Source organism: Oncorhynchus nerka, linkage group LG28, assembly GCF_034236695.1.
Source record: "Oncorhynchus nerka isolate Pitt River linkage group LG28, Oner_Uvic_2.0, whole genome shotgun sequence".
Lineage (NCBI taxonomy): Eukaryota > Metazoa > Chordata > Actinopteri > Salmoniformes > Salmonidae > Oncorhynchus > Oncorhynchus nerka.
In genome coordinates, this window is record NC_088423.1 from 19,017,736 (window position 1) to 19,038,901 (window position 21,166).

Consider the following 21,166-nt stretch of genomic DNA (forward strand, 5'->3'; position numbering starts at 1 on the left):
GCGACGACCGTAAATACTAAAAGAGCCGCGCACAGGCGGGCTAGTCAGTTTTCTTGTACTATGACCTCTACTGGTGAAATTACAGTATCGGTATGCAAAGCACATTTAAGTAGTTCAACGCATTGTTCATGACCCATACAATAACCTATAACATAATGTAGAATATATACAAATTTGGTGAGTCACTCACTGTAGCCGACCTTAGATCTATGTAAAGTTGAAAGACATGTAAGATTTAAGACATAGGTCTAAGTTTAACTACACAAACAGACATAAATCAGGCCATTTTAATTTTAGACTGAGGGGAAGGAAGGACACCTGTTCCTGTCACTATAAACAGGCCTATCTAAAGCCTCAACTAGGCTAATTACCACCATACAACATCAGAAAATGAAGAGGAAAGATAGCTAATATCTCATAGGAGCCCATTCTACCACAGTGTTGTAATTGTGCCTTTTAAAATATTTTCTATTGAATCTTATTTAAAGCTCTCACAATGTCTGAAAGGGGCATTTCATTGCACTGTTTACACTACACTGTGCCCTGTGCATATGACAAATAAACATTGATTTGTATGTTGATTGTGTGGTACCAGTATCGCACATTGACTCGGTACTGGTACCCCCGGTATATAGCCTCGTTATTGTTATTTTTATTGTTGCTCTTTTATTTTTTACTTTAGTTAATTTAGTAAATACTTTTCTTAAAACTGCATTGTTGGTTAATTAAGGGCTTGACAGTAAGGTCTACACCTGTTGTATTCGGTGCATGTGACAAATACAATTTGATTGGAAGTAGTCCAATTGACAAGAAAATAAAAATTTCCCCATGTACACTAACATAATCTATCGGGCACACCTGCAGCAGGTCATTTACATCTGCAACATCACCCTGCAAGAACAGAGATCACAGAATGACAGCCAGATGATGGATGACTACGATCAGTTTAGATAATCAAATCAAATCAAATTTTATTTGTCATATACACATGGTTAGCAGATGTTAATGCGAGTGTAGCGAAATGCTTGTGCTTCTAGTTCCGACAATGCAGTAATAACCAACAAGTAATCTAACTAACAATTCCTAAACTACTGTCTTATACACAGTGTAAGGGGATAAAGAATATGTACATAAAGATATATGAGTGAGTGATGGTACAGAGCAGCATAGGCAAGATACAGTAGATGGTATCGAGTACAGTATATACATATGAGATGAGTATGTAAACAAAGTGGCATAGTTAAAGTGGCTAGTGATACATGTATTACATAAGGATGCAGTCGATGATATAGAGTACAGTATATACGTATGCATATGAGATGAATAATGTAGGGTAAGTAACATTATATAAGGTAGCATTGTTTAAAGTGGCTAGTGATATATTTACATCATTTCCCATCAATTCCCATTATTAAAGTGGCTGGAGTTGAGTCAGTGTCAGTGTGTTGGCAGCAGCCACTCAATGTTAGTGGTGGCTGTTTAACAGTCTGATGGCCTTGAGATAGAAGCTGTTTTTCAGTCTCTCGGTCCCAGCTTTGATGCACCTGTACTGACCTCGCCTTCTGGATGATAGCGGGGTGAACAGGCAGTGGCTCGGGTGGTTGATGTCCTTGATGATCTTTATGGCCTTCCTGTAACATCGGGTGGTGTAGGTGTCCTGGAGGGCAGGTAGTTTGCCCCCGGTGATGCGTTGTGCAGACCTCACTACCCTCTGGAGAGCCTTACGGTTGAGGGCGGAGCAGTTGCTGTACCAGGCGGTGATACAGCCCGCCAGGATGCTCTCGATTGTGCATCTGTAGAAGTTTGTGAGTGCTTTTGGTGACAAGACGAATTTCTTCAGCCTCCTGAGGTTGAAGAGGCGCTGCTGCGCCTTCTTCACGATGCTGTCTGTGTGAGTGGACCAATTCAGTTTGTCTGTGATGTGTATGCCGAGGAACTTAAAACTTGCTACCCTCTCCACTACTGTTCCAACGATGTGGATAGGGGGGTGTTCCCTCTGCTGTTTCCTGAAGTCCACAATCATCTCCTTAGTTTTGTTGACATTGAGTGTGAGGTTATTTTCCTGACACCACACTCCGAGGGCCCTCACCTCCTCCCTGTAGGCCGTCTCGTCGTTGTTGGTAATCAAGCCTACCACTGTTGTGTCGTCCGCAAACTTAATGATTGAGTTGGAGGCGTGCATGGCCACGCAGTCGTGGGTGAACAGGGAGTACAGGAGAGGGCTCAGAACGCACCCTTGTGGGGCCCCAGTGTTGAGGATCAGCGGGGAGGAGATGTTGTTGCCTACCCTCACCACCTGGGGGCGGCCCGTCAGGAAGTCCAGTACCCAGTTGCACAGGGCGGGGTCGAGACCCAGGTTCTCGAGCTTGATGACGAGCTTGGAGGGTACTATGATGTTGAATGCCGAGCTGTAGTCGATGAACAGCATTCTCACATAGGTATTCCTCTTGTCCAGATGGGTTAGGGCAGTGTGCAGTGTGGTTGAGATTGCATCGTCTGTGGACCTATTTGGGCGGTAAGCAAATTGGAGTGGGTCTAGGGTGTCAGGTAGGGTGGAGGTGATATGGTCCTTGACTAGTCTCTCAAAGCACTTCATGATGACGGAAGTGAGTGCTACGGGGCGGTAGTCGTTTAGCTCAGTTACCTTAGCTTTCTTGGGAACAGGAACAATGGTGGCCCTCTTGAAGCATGTAGGAACAGCAGACTGGTATAGGGATTGATTGAATATGTCCGTAGACACACCGGCCAGCTGGTCTGCGCATGCTCTGAGGGCGCGGCTGGGGATACCGTCTGGGCCTGCAGCCTTGCGAGGGTTAACACGTTTAAATGTCTTACTCACCTCGGCTGCAGTGAAGGAGAGACCGCATGTTTTCGTTGCAGGCCGTGTCAGTGGCACTGTATTGTCCTCAAAGCGGGCAAAAAAGTTATTTAGTCTGCCTGGGAGCAAGACATCCTGGTCTGTGACTGGGCTGGATTTCTTCCTGTAGTCCGTGATTGACTGTAGACCCTGCCACATGCCTCTTGTGTCTGAGCCGTTGAATTGAGATTCTACTTTGTCTCTGTACTGACGCTTAGCTTGTTTGATAGCCTTGCGGAGGGAATAGCTGCACAGTTTGTATTCGGTCATGTTACCAGACACCTTGCCCTGATTAAAAGCAGTGGTTCGCGCTTTCAGTTTCGCGTGAATGCTGCCATCAATCCACGGTTTCTGGTTAGGGAATGTTTTAATCGTTGCTATGGGAACGACATCTTCAATGCACGTTCTAATGAACTCGCACACCGAATCAGCGTATTCGTCAATGTTGTTATCTGATGCAATACGAAACATATCCCAGTCCACGTGATGGAAGCAGTCTTGGAGTGTGGAGTCAGCTTGGTCGGACCAGCGTTGGACAGACCTCAGCGTGGGAGCCTCTTGTTTTAGTTTCTGTCTGTAGGCAGGGATCAACAAAATGGAGTCGTGGTCAGCTTTTCCGAAAGGGGGGCGGGGCAGGGCCTTATATGCGTCGCGGAAGTTAGAATAACAATGATCCAAGGTTTTTCCACCCCTGGTTGCGCAATCGATATGCTGATCAAATTTAGGGAGTCTTGTTTTCAGATTAGCCTTGTTAAAATCCCCAGCTACAATGAATGCAGCCTCCGGATAAATGGTTTCCAGTTTGCAAAGAGTTAAATAAAGTTCGTTCAGAGCCATCGATGTGTCTGCTTGGGGGGGATATATACGGCTGTGATTATAATCGAAGAGAATTCTCTTGGAAGATAATGCGGTCTACATTTGATTGTGAGGAATTCTAAATCAGGTGAACAGAAGGATTTGAGTTCCTGTATGTTTCTTTCATCACACCATGTCTCGTTAGCCATAAGGCATACGCTCCCGCCCCTCTTCTTACCAGAAAGGTGTTTGTTTCTGTCGGCGCGATGCGTGGAGAAACCCGTTGGCTGCACCGCCTCGGATAGCGTCTCTCCAGTGAGCCATGTTTCCGTGAAGCACAGAACTTTACAGTCTCTGATGTCCCTCTGGAATGCTACCCTTGCTCGGATTTCATCAACCTTGTTGTCAAGAGACTGGACATTGGCAAGAAGAATGCTAGGGAGTGGTGCATGGTGTGCCCGTCTCCGGAGTCTTACCAGAAGACCGCCTCGTTTCCCTCTTTTTCGGAGTCGTTTTTTTGGGTCGCTGCATGCGATCCATTCCGTTGTCCTGTTTGTAAGGCAGAACACAGGATCCGCGTCGCGAAAAACATATTCTTGGTCGTACTGATGGTGAGTTGACGCTGATCTTATATTCAGTAGTTCTTCTCGACTGTATGTAATGAAACCTATGATGACCTGGGGTACTAATGTAAGAAATAACACGTAAAAAAACAAAAAACTGCATAGTTTCCTAGGAACGCGAAGCGAGGCGGCCATCTCTGCATTGGCAGGGACACACATTGCCGCCAACATCTTTGTGTGTTGTTTTCTCCACATTGTTTTATGTCAAGAGAAACAGTAATCAACATTTGTTTACTTATAAAATGCCATTACAAACTTCAGCAAACTTTAACTAAAACTCAACAGCAGTGATGGGGCAACAGTGCAATTAATAAAACAACATGGTCAAATCAACTCAAATATTTTGTTTGATGTTACTTGAAGATGACTGGGCCCTATACACTTCCATTGGTTGTGAGCTAGCTGTGGCAAAAACTAGCTGTGGTGGATGTTAATTTAAAAACCGAAACATGGAATACAGGTTCTCCTTGCATGTAAGCCACTTTCAGGCTGAGGAACCATCTAACATTAGGTTGTAAAATATTCACTGTTGTGAAGGGTCATGCCACTCCTACAGTCTTCTAATTGTCTCCAATTATCCTAGGCTACACCCCTTTCCTTCACACCTGTTTCCATTCCCAAATCACCTCTCCTCTGCCTTTTTCACCCCTTTCTGTTTCCTCCTTACACACTACAATAGTTTGCATGGTGATGTCACGGGGTGGCCCCATCCGTCCTCCCATTGCGCATAATATGATTAAGTAAGTGCCTTATTATAGAAGAAATGTAAGTTAACCATGTATATTATGCTGCCTGAACTTTTGATGTATATTTTATACCCATGCTATACTAATGTCCCTGTAGGTTTAGTCCTGGCATTCTCCTTAGTTTGTAGGGACAGTAATATGTTAAGCCCATTCCCTGTAAGTCACATTTTTCCAAACTCGACCTTGGTTCCAAACCCTCCCCATGTGCCTCTGTTCTTTCCTGTGTTCATTCCTGTGTAATAAATACCCCTAAACCTGAATTCCTGTTCCATCTCTTGATTAACACTCTGGCCATGGTAGCAGAATCAGTCCTGAACCTAGCTTACACTCTATCCTAGTCCTTTTCTTCACTGACATTCCCCTATAACTATGACTCCCAGCCAACAATTACAACCCCAGCTTGATTGAAATGCTGTGTTCATAACCAAGTGAGAAGGTGATATTTACCACATATGACCGTGGGAAGACGTTTAGAGTAGGGGGTGCTGACTGCAGGGTTGGAAGAAAAAAATGTCCTTTATAACAAAGCATTTTCAGGCTAACCAAATACAATTCCGAATGTGATGGGTAGCCTAGGCAAAGGTCAAAATTGGGTAACAGTCACTGCAGCTTAATTTCATTTAACTCCATGACTGTTTGCAAAACAAAATCGAATGTTGTGACCAGAACACACATTTCTTTGTAGGCCCAATGCAATTATGTGTGTGAGAGAAAGAACGCAGGGGTGTTGTCACTAAATTATGCTATGCGATCCATTGCGGCATGGGCAAATTTGGCATCTGGCAAGTGACAGAATTGCCAGACCATCTTTTATTGGGGTGGGCTGGTTGATATTGACTTTTTATATATATATATATATAGTGCTTTCAGAAATTATTCCACATTTTGTGTTACAGCCTGAATTTAAAATGGATTAAATTTATATTTTTTTTGTCACTGACTTCCACACAATACCCCACGCCAAAGTGGAATTATGATTTTTGAAATGTATACAAATTCATTAAAAATAAGCTGAAATGTCTTGAGTCAATAAGTATTCAACCCCTTTGTTATCGCAAGCCTAAATAAGTTCAAGAGTCAAATGTGCTTAAGTCACATACGTGTTCAACATGATTTTTGAATGACTTCCTCATCTCTGTACCCCACACATACAATTATCTGTAAGGTCAAGTAGTGAATTTCAAACACTGATTCAACCACAAATACCAAGGAGGTTTTCCAATGCATCGCAAAGAGGGCACCTATTGGTAGATGGGTGAAAAAGAAGGCATTGAATATCCCTTTGAGCATGGTGAAGATATTAATTACACTTTGGATGGTGTATCAATACATCCAGTCACTACAAATATACAGGCGTCCTTCCTAACTCAGTTGCCGGAGAGGAAGGAAACCGCTCAGGGATTTCACCATGAGGCCAATGGTGACTTTAAAACAGTTAGTTTAATGGCTGTGATAGAACTGAGGATGGATCAACATTCTAGTTACTCCACAATACTAACCTAAATGACAGGGTGAAAAGAAGGAAGCCTGTACAGAATAAAACATATTCCAAAACATGCTTCCTGTTTGCAACAAGGCACTAAAGTAATACTGCAAAAAGTTGGCAAAGCAATTCACTTTTTGTCCTGAATGAGTGTTACGTTTGTGGCAAATCCAATACAACACATTACTGAGTACCAATCTCCATATTTTCAAGCGGTGGCTGCATCATGTTATGGGTATCGTTGTGATCGTTTATGTCTGGGGAGTTTTTCAGGATAGAAAATAAACGGAATGTAAAAAATCCTAGAGGAAAGTCTGCTTTCCACCAAACACAGAGAGATGTTTTATTTTTTTTAATCTTTATATAACTAGGTAAGTCAGTTAAGAACAAATTCTTATTTTCAATGATGGCCTAGGAGTTAACTGCCTGTTCAGGGGCAGAACAACAGATTTGTACCTTGGCAGTTCGGGGATTTGAACTTGCAACCTTCCAGTTACTAGTCCAATGCTCTAACCACTAGGCTACCCTGCCACCCCAATGAATTCATCTTTAGCAAGACAACCTAAAACCCAAGTCGAAATCTACATTGGAGTTGCTTGCCAAGAAGACATTGAATGTTCCTGAGTGTCTGAGTTACAGTTTAGACTTAAAACTACTTGAAAATCTATGGCAAGTCCTAAAAATGGTTGCCTAGCAACGATCAACAAACAATTTGACAAAGCTTGAAGAATTTTGAAAATAATAAATGGGCAAATGTTGCACAGGTGTTCTTAGATTTACCCAGAAAGACTTACAGCCTGTAATCGTTGCCAAACGTCCTTCTACAAAGTATTGACTCAGGGGTGTGAATACTTAAGAAAATGAGCTAATTCCGTATATAATGTTCAATAAATTTGCACGTAAAAAAAGCACTGTCATTAAGGGTTATTGTGTGTAGATGTGTGAGTTTAAAAAATAAAATCTATTGTGAATTCAGGCTGTAACACAGCAAACTGTGGAATAAGTCAAGGGGTTTAAATACTTTTTGTGTAATTTCTCTGTTGTCGTAATAATTGATTCTACTGTATATTGAGCATTTGGCTGATCAGTGGCAATGTCAAGCCCCCTTCCAAGATGGGCCGGCCCAGCTCAAAGAGAGTGAAATCCATTGACTCTCTGTCAGTCACTCAGTCAGAACAGAAACGGAAAGCTGGTGCCGAAAAAGTTATAGACCAAAAAAAGGTCTCTTGAGACCGAGACTGCTAAATGTCTGAAGTTAACCAACTTATTTGCTAAAAGTTCTGCTTGTCCAAGTGCTGTGTCTGTGAGAAATGACAGAACAGCTGCGGCTGCCGCTACAGCAGAGTGGTGCAGTCCAGATAGGAAGAAAACAGAGAAAGATGCACACTGACACTGATGTAGCCTACTGCTGCCAGTTAGGCCTAATATTTTGGCTGTACATTGTTTATGAAATAGTAGGGAAGGAGGGATTCGGAGAAACAATTATACACTAGGCTACTTGCAATATAGCCTAACAAGTTGTTATATTTAAGCAATAAAGCATTAGGGGTTTTGGTACAATTTATGGCCAATATACCATGGCAAAGGGCTGTTCTTACGCATGAGAGAAGGACAGTGTTCCATCTAGCCATACTCCCAAGTACTTGTATGAGGTGACTACCTCAAGCTCTTAACCCTTAGACGTAGTAATCACACCTGTGGGGAGAGGAGCATTCTTCTTACCAAACCAAATGCCCTTTCTTTTGGAGGTGATCAAAACGAGGTTAACTTCTTGGCGCACCCATCCCGTTAGCGGGATCATTTTCGTAAACATCCACTGAATTGCAGAGCGCCAAATTCAAATGAAATTACTACAAATATTACATTTTCATGAAATCACCAGTGCAATATACCAAAACACAGGTTAGCTTGTTGTTAATCCACCTGGTGTGCCAGATTTAAAAAAAGCTTTACAGCAAAAGATATCCAAGCGTTTATGTTAGGACATCTCTCTCAGCAGACAAAACATTACAAACAGCTAGCAGCAAAGTAGATTGGTCACGAAAGTCAGAAAAGCAATCAAATGAATCGCTTACCTTTGATGATCTTCGGGTGTTTGCACTCACGAGACTCCCAGTTACACAATAAATGTTCATTTTGTTCGATAAAGATTATTTTTACATCCAAAAACCTCCATTTGGTTGGCGCGTTTTGTTCAGAAATCCACAGGCTTGTGCAGGTCATGACGGGCAGACGAAAATTCCAAATAGTATCCGTAAAGTTTGTAGAAACATGTCAAACGTTTTTTTTTTATAATCGATCCTCATGTTGTTTTTACAATAAATAATCGATAATATTTCAACCGGACCGTAGCTTTTTCAATAGGAGAGAGAGAGAAAATGTCTGCTCCAAGTCTAAAGACTGTTCACACCATGTGGAAGCCATAGGGAAAGGAATCTGATTGATATCCCTTTAAATGGAGGGAAGGCATGCAATGGAACAGGGAGATTAATTTCTCTTAGGCACTTCCTGATTGGATTTTCCTCAGATTTTCACCTGCAATATCAGTTCTGTTACACTCACAGACAATATTTGGACAGTTTTGGAAACTTTAGAGTGTTTTCTATCCTAATCCGGCAATTATATGCATATTCTACATTCTGGGCCTGAGAAATAGGCAGTTTCATTTGGGTACATTTTTCATCCAAACACCAAAATACTGCCCCCTACACTCAACAGGTTAAGGGTAGAGAAAGCTTGTTGGACACTAATAAAGCTTTGTTGTAGAGCATTTAACACAAAATCCGGGGAGGGGCCAGCTGAGTATAAGACTGTATCATCTGCATATAAATGGATGAGAGAGCTTCCTACTGCCTGAGCTATGTTGTTGATGTAAATTGAGAAGAGCCTGGGGCCTAGGATTGAGCCTTGGGGTAGTGGCTGAGACAGCAGATTTTCTGACTTTATTCACTGCACTCTTTGAGAGAGGTAGTTAGCAAACCAAGCCAAAGACCCCTCAGAGACACTAATAATCCTTAGCTGGCCCACAAGAATGAAATGGTTTACGGTATCAAAAGGTTTGGCCAAGTCAATAAAAATAGCAGCACAACATTGCTTAGAATCAAGGTCAATGGTGACATCATTGAGGACATTTAAGGTTACAGTGACACATTCATAACCTGAGCGGAAACCAGATTGCATACCAAAGAGAATACTATAGACATCAAGAAAGCCAGTCAGTTGATTATTGACAAGTTTTCCCAAAAGAAATAGAAATAGGCCTATAACAGTTAGGGTCAGCTTGATCTCCCCTTTAAATAAAGGACTAACAGTGGCTGCCTTCCAAGCAATGGGAACCTCCCCAGAAGGAGATACAGGTTAAAAAGGTCGGAGACAGGCTTGGCGATGATAGGGGCAGCAACCTAAAAGAATCTGACGCAGATGTTTTTTGGGGGTCAAGTTTCAGGAGCTCCTTTAGCACCTCAGACTCAGTGACTGCCTGCAGGGAGAACATTTGTAGCGGGGCAGGGGAAAAGGAGGGAGCAGCATCGGGATAGTCTCATTAGAAGGGGTGGGAGATGAGGAAATGGTAGACGGGCAAGGAGGCATGGCTGAGTCAAATAGGAATCCTGACTTAATGAAGTGGTGATTAAAGAGCTCAGCCATGTGCCTCTTGTCAGTAACAACCACATCATCAACATCGGCAGCTGTGAGGAGGAAGGTTTATTCTCCAGGTCTTTAACCGTTTTCCAGAACTTCTTGGGGTTAGACCCACAGAGACAGAACTGCTCCTTAAAGTAACTAACTTTGGCCTTCTGGATAGCCCGAGTACACTTATTTCTCATTTGCCTGAACGAGAGACAGTCAGCCTGAGTCTGCGTGTGCCGAGCCTTTCGCCAAATGCGATTCTTGAGGTGTAGTAACTCTGCAAGATCACGGTCGAACCAGGGGCTGAACCTGTTTTTAATTCTAATTTTCTTTATGGGGGCGTGTTCATTAACAATACCACTGAAAATATCAAAAAAGAAGGTCCAAGCTTCTTTGACAGAAGGGATCAAGCTGATTCTATACCATTTTACAGAGACCAGTTTATGAAGGAAGGCTTGCTCATTAAAGTGTTTTAGCAAGCGTCTAAGACAAACTGGACACGTTGTTTCACAGCAATTACAAACACAGGCTGTAAAACAGTGATCAATAAGGTCATTACAGAAAAGGACGATAGCACCCAGCAACAGTCAACAAAGAGCTATTTGAAAGTTTAATACTTGATACCAGCAAATACAATTGTTTGGGGACAGACTTGGTGGAGACAACTGAGCACTGAAGGTGATCCTTGGTAAAGATTGCCACTCCCACACCTTTGGAAGATCTGTCTTGTCGAACAAAGTTATAACAAAGTTATAGCAAAATGCACAAGAAAAAAAAGAAAAATATATAACGACTTGGGACTGGCCATTGTAAGTTCAGAGTCACTTGCCCCAACAATGCCTGTGTGATGGAGGTGAGCAAAGGAAGGGGGGGCTTGGTAGCCTTCACAAGCTTGGTAGCCTTAGTATTCAGTCCTTATAAAGTACATTTACATTTACATTTAAGTCATTTAGCAGACGCTCTTATCCAGAGCGACTTACAAATTGGTGCATTCACCTTATGACATCCATAGCTTGTCATGTCTGGTTGCATCCAGGGTGGGAAATTAACTTGTTACGGTGGCAAGTAGATAAATTCATATAACATGACCACCATCTGAAACATTAACTTAAAATGGTAAGTAGGCTTCTGTGGCTATTTGATCATAACATAGGCCTACCAGAGTGGCAATGGAGAACAGAGAAACTGCTTCACATAAAATGTTAACATGAAACTAGCTGATCTATCATTCAGCCTACAGTAGCAGACAATGTGTGGTGTCAAAGTAGGCCTACTTTCCATGACATGCAGGGCTTGACATTAACCTGTTTATCCACTTGTCCTTCAGACAAAGCTGTGACTGAAAATGTTGTGCTTGATGCAAGAAACCACTTTACAAGATAAAATGCATTATTATTCCCATACCATTATTACAGAGAAATTATGCTACCCTCTGCCTATTGGCTACTAAGCTTATTCAAGCAAGTCTCAAAATACAAAACTCCGCTTTAGCTTGTGGTTGCCATGCCAAGCAGTCTTCCTTTTGTTTTATATCTAGACAGTGTGAGTGTGTATTGGATACCTAACATAGTTTAAGTATACAAAAAGAGTCTTCAGTATTGGCTATAAATTTGAAAAATCTCTCATTTTAAAAACATGTAGATACTGTAAATGGGTGATTTTTATTTTATCTTTATTTAACTAGGCATGTCAGTGAAGAACAAATTGTCCAAATAGGTGACTGAACATTGTGTTTGTATTGTATGATGCAAGGAACCACTTTACAAAATACAATTCATTATTATCATTGTTATTACCATACAGAGAATCAGACAGAAATGCAGGCTACCCTCTGCCTACTGGCCTCTTTGCATATTCAAGCCTGTCTCAAAATACAACACTGCCTCTTTAAGACACAAAAAAAATCCTTACCTAACGTGCACATGATGCCTAAAAATGGAACTAGGAAGGAATCACCCCCACATTGCTGACCAAAATAAGCTATAACTTGGTTAATAACTTGCTAACTAGCAAATCATCAAGAAATGTGCACACGTGGTGGCTACTGTAAACGTGGCTCTGCCGTCTGAAAGATCGCAAGTCAGAGTAATTATCCTCAGATGCACAATACCTACCACGACTCGATCTTGTAAAGTTCGATTTGTTTTGTTGCATTGAAAGGAACTGATATTATGTTGATTCGATCACAGTTCCCACATTCTAAGAGAAACGTTGATATGTTTATGGGAAGATAGTTTACACTAATGCGGCAACTCTAGTGAAGGTCATTCTGCGTCTCTGTTGGCTGGCAATTCTTCTGTGTGTAAGAGGAGCTGCACGCACAGTTAGAGGGAACATTGGACTCAGGCAAGTCCTACCATTGATATGGTATTATTGTAAAAAATTATGTCCATTGTCCAGCACTGAGAGGACAGTCATGTCCAAGGTGTCAACAACAACTGTTCAGGAAGGATGTGGTTCCTCCTCTGACACTCCATCTGTGGAAGACTTGGTGAAGATTCTCTTTGGTGGCAAAAGATTTGGCAACCCAGTGGATGAAGTTTGGACTAACCTTTTCATTGGGGACATGTAAGTCATGCAGTATTATTCCTTCACAAATTGCCCTTTACAAGCTAACTGAATTGCATGTGAATAATAATCTTATTTGTAGCTTAGTTGGTAGAGCATGGGCTTGCAAAGGCAGTATAGTGGGTTCGATTTCTGGGACCACCCATATGTAAAAGAATGGATGCACACATAATTGTAAGCCACTTTGGATAAACGACTCTGGTAAATGACATTTTATTATTACACAGCTTATTGCAATTATTTTACAATGTTTCTCTCAATGTTTACAAGGGATTTCGGAAGAACATACTATGAAAGAAATATATGAGATTCCGTTTTTTTTCTGCAGGTCTGTAGCCAATGATCGATACAGCATATGGAAACTTGGAATCACTCATGTCCTGAATGCTGCCCATGGGAGGCAGCACTGCCTAGGGAGCCACACTTTCTACGGGTCAACAGTGGACTACCATGGAGTGCCTGCTGACGATTCACCATCTTTTGACATTTCACTGTATTTCTATTCCTCTGCCGATTACATCCAAGATGCACTAAACACAGCAGACGGTAGGCAAGCATAGCCATCCCATTTAGTATTTTACAGTCATTAGATTTTGCATATAGGGCCGGTTTCACAAACACAGATTAAACCTAGTCTTGGACTCAAAGGTTTATTCTTAATCTGTCTTTCGGAAAACTGGCCCATAAAGTATGTCTCACAATATCAGTTTTACGCCAAAATGTAAGCCTTTCTGTATACCCAGTTAATTAAATAATCAGATCTATGCAGAAACAGAATTCTCCTTTTCCTTTATTTTCCGAGATAGTCACCTGTTGAAGTGTCCTGGTGTAAGGAATGTTTTTTGATCAGATGGACCACTTTAATTAATACGTTGAAGTGCTATCCTCTTGGGATACAATGTACATCCTGCTGTATATGTTTTTACCCAAATACATTTTATTAAACTTTTTTTCCCCTCGTCCACAGCCAGGATCCTGGTCCACTGTGCTGTAGGTGTGAGTAGGTCTGCTTCTCTGGTGCTGGCCTACTTGATGATCCATCACCATTACTCCTTGCTAGATGCCATCACAAAGGTCAAAGAGCACAGGTGGATCTTTCCAAATACAGGATTCCTAAAACAACTCAGAGCGTTGGATACGAAACTGCACACAAAGAAACAGAAGAAGAGGTGAATATGAAGACAGGTCAACATTATACTACAAAGATCACTGAGACACTAAAAGTCAACCCTTTTAAACTGATGAAATGTCAATTTCTTAATAAGCTCTGTCTGCACAAGGCAATTCGATTTCTGATTTTGACTGTTGACTTTTCACTCGAAATAAAATAGTTTGTTTGTCTTTTTAATATATTATATTTGACTGATTTACAATAAATAGGCAGCACTGTGTCTCAAATGTCTTTCTGTTCCTGCCAACACTCTACTGTATACTGTAGAAAACATTTGCACTTCAACATTTGTCCATAATGATGTGTAAAATGATCCGTGCTTAATCTCTGTTTGTAGTTTATTGAATTAAGATTCTCAATTTGAGTCCCAATAGGATTTTTAATGAATTTATTTGCAAATTATGGTGGAAAATAAGTATTTGGTCAATAACAAAAGTTTATCTCAATACTTTGTTATATACCCTTTGTTGGCAATGACAGAGGTCAAACGTTTTCTGTAAGTCTTCACAAGGTTTTCACACACTGTTGCTGGTATATTGGCACATTCCTCCATGCAGATCTCCTCTAGAGCAGTGATGTTTTGGGGCTGTTGCTGGCTGGGCAACACAGACTTTCAACTCCCTCCAAAGATTTTCTATGGGGTTGAGATCTGGAGACTGGCTAGGCCACTCCAGGACCTTGACATACTTCTTACGAAGCCACTCCTTCGTTGCCCGGCCGGTGTGTTTGGGATCATTGTCATGCTGAAAGACTCAGCCACGTTTCATCTTCAATGACCTTGCTGATGGAAGGAGGTTTTCACTCAGAATCTCACGATACATGGCCCCATTCATTCTTTCCTTTACATGGATCAGTCGTCCTGGTCCCTTTGCAGAAAAACAGCCCCAAAGCATGATGTTTCCACCCCCATGTTTCACAGTAGGTATGGTGTTCTTTGGATGCAACTCAGCATTCTTTGTCCCCCAAACACGACGAGTTGAGTTTTTACCAACAAGTTCTATTTTAGTTTCATCTGACCATATGACATTCTCCCAATCTTCTTCTGGATCATCCAAATTCTCTCTAGCAAACTTCAGACGGGCCTGGACATGTACTGGCTTAAGCAGGGGGACACGTTTGAGTCCCTGGCGGTGTAGTGTGTTACTGATGGTAGGCTTGGTTACTTTGGTCCCAGCTCTCTGCAGGTCATTCACTAGGTCCCCCTGTGTGGTTCTGGGATTTTTGCTCACCGTTCTTGTGATCATTTTGACCCCACGGGGTGAGATCTTGCATGGAGCCCCAGATCGAGGGAGATTATCAGTGGTCTTGTATGTCTTCCATTTCCTAATAATTGCTCCCACAGTTGATTTCTTCAAACCAAGCTGCTTACATATTGCAGATTCAGTCTTCCCAGCCCGGTGCAGGTCTACAATTTTGTTTCTGGTGTCCTTTGACAGCTCTTTGGTCTTGGCCATAGTGGAGTTTGGAGTGTGACTGTTTGAGGTTGTGGACAGGTGTCTTTTATACTGATAATAAGATAATGTTGTGGACAGGTGTCTTTTATACTGATAATAAGCTAATGTTGATGATAAGTTCAAACAGGTGCCATTAATACAGGTAACGAGTGGAGGACAGAGGAGCCTCTTAAAGAAGTTACAGGTCTGTGAGAGCCAGAAATCTTGCTTGTTTGTAGGTGACCAAATACTTATTTTCCACCATAAATTCATTAAAAATCCTACAATGTGATTTTCTGGATTTCTTCCCCCTCATTTTGTCATAGTTGGAGTGTACCTATGATGAAAATTACAGGCCTCTCTCATCTTTTTAAGTGGGATAACTTGCACAATTGGTGGCTGACTAAATACTTTTTTGCCCCACTGCATATCCACAGTAAAACGAGTCCTATTTCGACATAACCTGAAAGGCCGCTCAGCAAGGAGGAAGCCACTACTCCAAAACCGCCATAAAACCTCCATTGCAACTGCACATGGGGACAAACATTGTACTTTTTGGAGAAATGTTCTCTCGTCTGATGAAACAAAAATAGAACTGTTTGGCCATAATGACCATCGTTATGTTTGGAGGAAAAAGGGGGAGGCTTGCAAGCCGAAGAACACCATCCCAACCATCAAGCACGGGGGTGTCAGCATCATGTTGTGGGGGTGCTTTGCTGCAGGAGGGACTGGTGCACTTCACAAAATAGATGGCGTCATGAGGAAGGGAAATTATATGGATATATTGAATCAACATCTCAAGACATCAGTCAGGAAGTTAAAGCTTGGTCGCAAGTGGGTCTTCCAAATGGACAATGACCCAAGCATACTTCCAAATTTGTGGCAACATGGCTTAAGGGCAACAAAGTCAAGTTATTGGAGTGGCCATCACAAATCCCTGACCTCTATCCCATATAAAATTTGTGGGCAATACTGAAAAAGCGTGTGCAAGCAAGGAGGCCTACAAACCTGACTCAGTTACAGCAGCTCTGTCAGGAGAAATGGGCCAAAATTCACCCAACTTATTGTGGGAAGCTTGTGAAAGGCTTCCCAAAACTTTTGACCGAAGTTAAACCATTTAAGGGCAATGTTACCAAATACTAATTGAGTGTATGTAAACCTCTGACCTACTGGGAATGTAATGAAATAAATAAAAGCTGAAATAAATTATTCTCTCTGCTATTATTCTTACATGTCACATTCTTAAAATAAAGTGGTGATCCTAACCGACCTAAGGCAGGGTTTTTACTTGGATTAAATGTCAGGAATTTTGGAAAAACTGAGTTTAAATATATTTGGCTAAGGTGTATGTATACTTCTGTATTCTCCGTCTGGAAAAACACCAGGGCTTGATGGTATACTAGTAGAGTTTTTTTCAGACCTTTTTTTTACTCCTATAAAAATGGTAGACTTTCAGGTACTCAACAAGAATGTCTGATTTCATTACTACTGAAACAGGACCCGTGTGGTAAGTATAAAGATCCAGTCAATTAAACAAATTGGAGGTCTCTTACACTTCAATGTTGTGATGCGAAAATTCTGGTGAAATGCATAGCACATAGAATATAAAAGGGTTTACCAGATATATATATATATATTTTTTACATGGATGATATATTGGAGATAATATAAGACAATTACTTGAAACAATTGAACATTATGAAACATCAAAGATACCAGGCCTGGTCTTCATAGCAGATTTTGAAAAGGCATTTGATAAAGTACGACTAGAATGTATGTATAAATGCCTGGATTACATTCATTTCAGTGAATCGCTTAAGGTTATGGGTTAAGGTTATGTACAGCAACCCCAGGAGTAAAATAGTAAATAATGGTTACTTCTCAGAAAGTATTGAGCTTTTAAGAGGAGTAAAACAAGGCTGTCTGTTGTCTCCATATCTATTTATTATGGCCATTGAAATGCTGCTATTAAAATGAGATCCAATAAGAACAGGGGTTAGAAATACAGGGGATAAAAACAAAAGTGTCAATGTGTGTATGCTGATGACTCAAGTTTTGTCTTGAGTGGGCAATCTGGATCCCCGCACAGTCTCATTGAAGATCTTGATCAAGTGCACCTTATTTCGTATTGAATTGTTAAAAGACAGTGTTTACACTACTTTGCAGTTTACCAATATAATGGGCAGATAGTGAAGTAGACATACTTGGTATTCATATCTCAAAACATAAATTAATTTACCACAATCAATGTCAATAGAAAGTTTGCAAAAATAGACAAGATTCTGCAACCTTGGAGAGGTAAATACTTGTCTATTTATGGAAAAATAACATTGATTAACTCTTTAGTCTTATCACAGTTTACTTACTTACTAATGGTGCTGCTTACTCCAGACAACTCCTTTTATGCATCATGAGCAAAAAATATTTAATTTTATTTGGAATGGGCCAAAATACCAGCAACAGTGTGTGAAAACCTTGTGAAGACTTACAGAAAATGTTTGACCTCTGTCATTGCCAACAAAGGGTATATAACAAAGTATTGAGATAAACTTTTGTTATTGACCAAATACTTATTTTCCACCATAAAAAAATAAAAAATCCTACAATGTGATTTTCTGGATTTTTTCCCCTCATTTTGTCTGTCATAGTTGAAGTGTACCTATGATGAAAATTACAGGCCTCTCTCATCTTTTTAAGTGGGAGAACTTGCACAACTGGTGGCTGACTAAATACTTTTTTTGCCCCACTGTATGTAAAATGTGTATGTAAAATGTAAATGTATATGTCAAATATATGTATATGTAGCAGAAAATCTGTAAAAAAAAATAAAAAAAGATAGGTGTTCTCCGAAGAGGGGGGGTGGTGGATGGGTAAAAAAAAATATGAAAAAAACAAGATCAGCATGCTCAATGCCAAGAGTCGGCTGCCACCCACCATTGTTTCAGGAAAAAGCTGGAGAAATTGAATCACTCTCAAATTAATAGACAGAGCTAGTTTTATAGTTGTAAGCATGTTGTGAGGCTATACACTCTTTGTTTACATTTACAATGTTTACAAACATAGGAGTAAAATAAGTTATATTTTGGATAACACAGTTAAACTAAGGTCACGAGGCATTTATAAGTTATATTCGTCAATAATCATTAATACTACATTGGATATCTTTCCAGGCAGACTAATAAAGATAACGTCCATGTGCAACATGTCTTTTAGAACTACATCTGGATTTGTCAAAACGACCTCAACCCAGTCCCACAGTCCTTGGAAAGCACATTAAATAGTTATACATTAACTACTTCCAAAAGTCTTACCTTTCAGAATGACACTGGCTCCTCTCAGAGAGCCTCTTCACCAGAGGACAGGAAGTATGGGATTTATGTGACAGCCAGGCAGCCTCTCTCTCTGCAAAGGGACCTTAAATGAGCAAAGGCAATGAATTGTGGACCCTATATTTAGCTCTCTGAAAGGAATAGAAATGCCACAAGTTGAGACGGGCAGTCATGTATGATATTAATAAGACGGAGGCCTCTCACTAATCTCTCTACATCACATTGTTTTCTCTGCTCTTCTCATCTTCTCACTTCTCTCCAGGGAAGGTTCTCATGCATTGTATTATGGGTATGAGCAGATCGTCTACCTTAGTGTTGGCGTACCTCACGTTGTATCATCACATCTCTCTCCATCGTGCCCTTCCGAAAGTAGTCCAGAAGAGAGCCATTTACCCTAACAGGAACTTCCTGATATTGCTGATGGACCTAGATCTGATATCTGTAGAGATGAGAAGTTCAGACATTTCTAGAATTGTTTTGGTGCGCAGAAGGCCCAACTTGAATCTTGGGATTGCCCCTTTCACAGCACCAATAGTTCACGCTTTGTGGGCTACGCACCTTTTTTTCCCACGCTGCATATGTCAGCTCAATCAGAAATTACCTTTTAATTTCAAGTAAGCTACAATGCGGATCTACAGCTGATCGGATTGAATCACAGCCTAAGTAATAAGCCTTGTCCAAGACAAAATAGTACTGAGCTGGACTATGTTAAGAACTATCATCAGTCAATTAATACCAACACGAAACAACAACCAGATGGTAGGCAACATCCACCACACTGACCCTCAACACGGGAGCCCCTCATGGGTACGTGCTTAGTCCCCTCCAGTAGTCCCTGTCCACACACGACTGCGTAGCCGTGCATTACTCCAACACCATCATTAAGTTTGCAGACGACACAACGGTGGTAGGCCTGATCACCGATAACAATGAGACAGCCTACAGGGAGGAGGTCAGAGACCTGACAGTGGGGTGCAAGGACAACAACTTCTCCCTCAACGTCAGCTAGATAAAGGAGCTGATCGTGGACTACAAGAACCAGAGGGCCGAGCATGCCCCCATCCACATCGACAGGACTATTGTGTATCAGATCGAGAGCTTCAACTTCTTCTGTGTCCACATCACTAAGGAACTATTATGGTCCACACATCAAAACAGTCCTGAAGAGGGCACAACAATGGCTCTTCCCCTTAAGGATGCTGAAAAGATTTGCCGTGGGCCCTAAGATCCTCAAAAAATTACACAGCTGCACCATTGAGGGCATCTTGACTGACTGCATCATCGCTTGGCATGGCCACTGCTAGGCATCCAACTGCAAGGCGCTACAGAGGGTAGTGCGTATGGCCCAGTACATCACTGGGGCCAAGCTCCCTGCCATCCAGGACCTCTATACCAGGCGGTGTCAGTGGAAGACTCTACAAATTGTCATAGACCGTTCTCTTTGCTACCGCATGGCAAGCGGTACCGATGCAAGTCCCGAACAAACAGGACCCTGAACAGCTTCTACCCCCAAGCTATAAGACTGCTAAATACTTTTAAAAAAAGTTTAAAAGTTATCCAATAGCTACCCGGAATATCTGCATTGACCCTTTTTGCACTAACTCTTTTTAACTCATAAAATACGCTGCTGCTATTGTTTTATCTATACGAGTCACTTTATCCCTTCCTATTAGTACATACAGTATCGATGTCAATTACCTCTTACCCCTGCTTACCTCTTACCCCTGCACATCGACTCGGGAACTGGTACCCCATGTATATAGCCAAGTTATTGTTACTCATTGTGTATTTATTCCTTGTGTTATTATTTTTCTACTATTTCTTGTTTTTTCTCTCTCTGCATTGTTGGGAAGGCCTGTCAGTAAGCATTTCACTATTAGTCTACACCTGTTGTTTAAGAAGCATGTGACAAATACATCTGGAAAAAAAGAAAAGTAAAAATGAAAATGGACCAAATGTTCAAAAATGCAGGAGAGTGAATCATTTCAGATTTTTTATAATAGTTTTTTCCCCAAGGAATTTACATTTTTATCAGTATGAAATGAAGAAGCTTAAAAGAGAAAGTTGATATTTACATCAAGTGAAAATAAATGTTAATATTCTTTATTATGGATAAACGACCTTAAAACAAACATACATCTACATAACTGTATGTTGAATAAAATATGCTGCAATATTATGTTTTAGATTCATTTTATTATTGACTGACATAATAAGACGTTCTATGGATGTTCTGAAAGAATACTTTTTTCAGGTTTCAAATTATTTGCCATGGGTAACACATTTTCTGCATTGTGTCAAAATTAATGAGGTAATCTCATACCTTCTGCACACAATGTAAAGGAATGTCATTTTCCATAAACAGAAACATAGAAAGCAAGAGCAGTACTTCATAAAGTTATTTTCTTGCTGCCGACAAAACCAAACAGTGTGTCCTCTAACGCTGTCCATACCTAGTGGTAGCCTAGCTCAGATAACTTTTGGGGTATGCAGAAGATGATGCCAGAATTATTTTGAGCTGAGATCATTCAGAT

The 21,166-nt window shown here is 41.0% G+C and overlaps 1 protein-coding gene across 1 annotated transcript; it reads left to right on the forward strand.

Annotated features, from left to right (window-relative positions):
- Positions 1 to 11,920: 11,920 nt before the first annotated feature.
- On the forward strand, positions 11,921 to 14,097 carry LOC115112652 (dual specificity protein phosphatase 13A). Its single transcript, XM_029639680.2, has 3 exons — positions 11,921 to 12,699; positions 13,028 to 13,245; positions 13,667 to 14,097. Exons 1-3 carry the CDS (start codon positions 12,548 to 12,550, stop codon positions 13,870 to 13,872), a joined length of 576 nt encoding a protein of 191 aa, XP_029495540.1. The 5' UTR covers positions 11,921 to 12,547; the 3' UTR covers positions 13,873 to 14,097.
- The last annotated feature ends 7,069 nt before the right edge of the window (positions 14,098 to 21,166 follow it).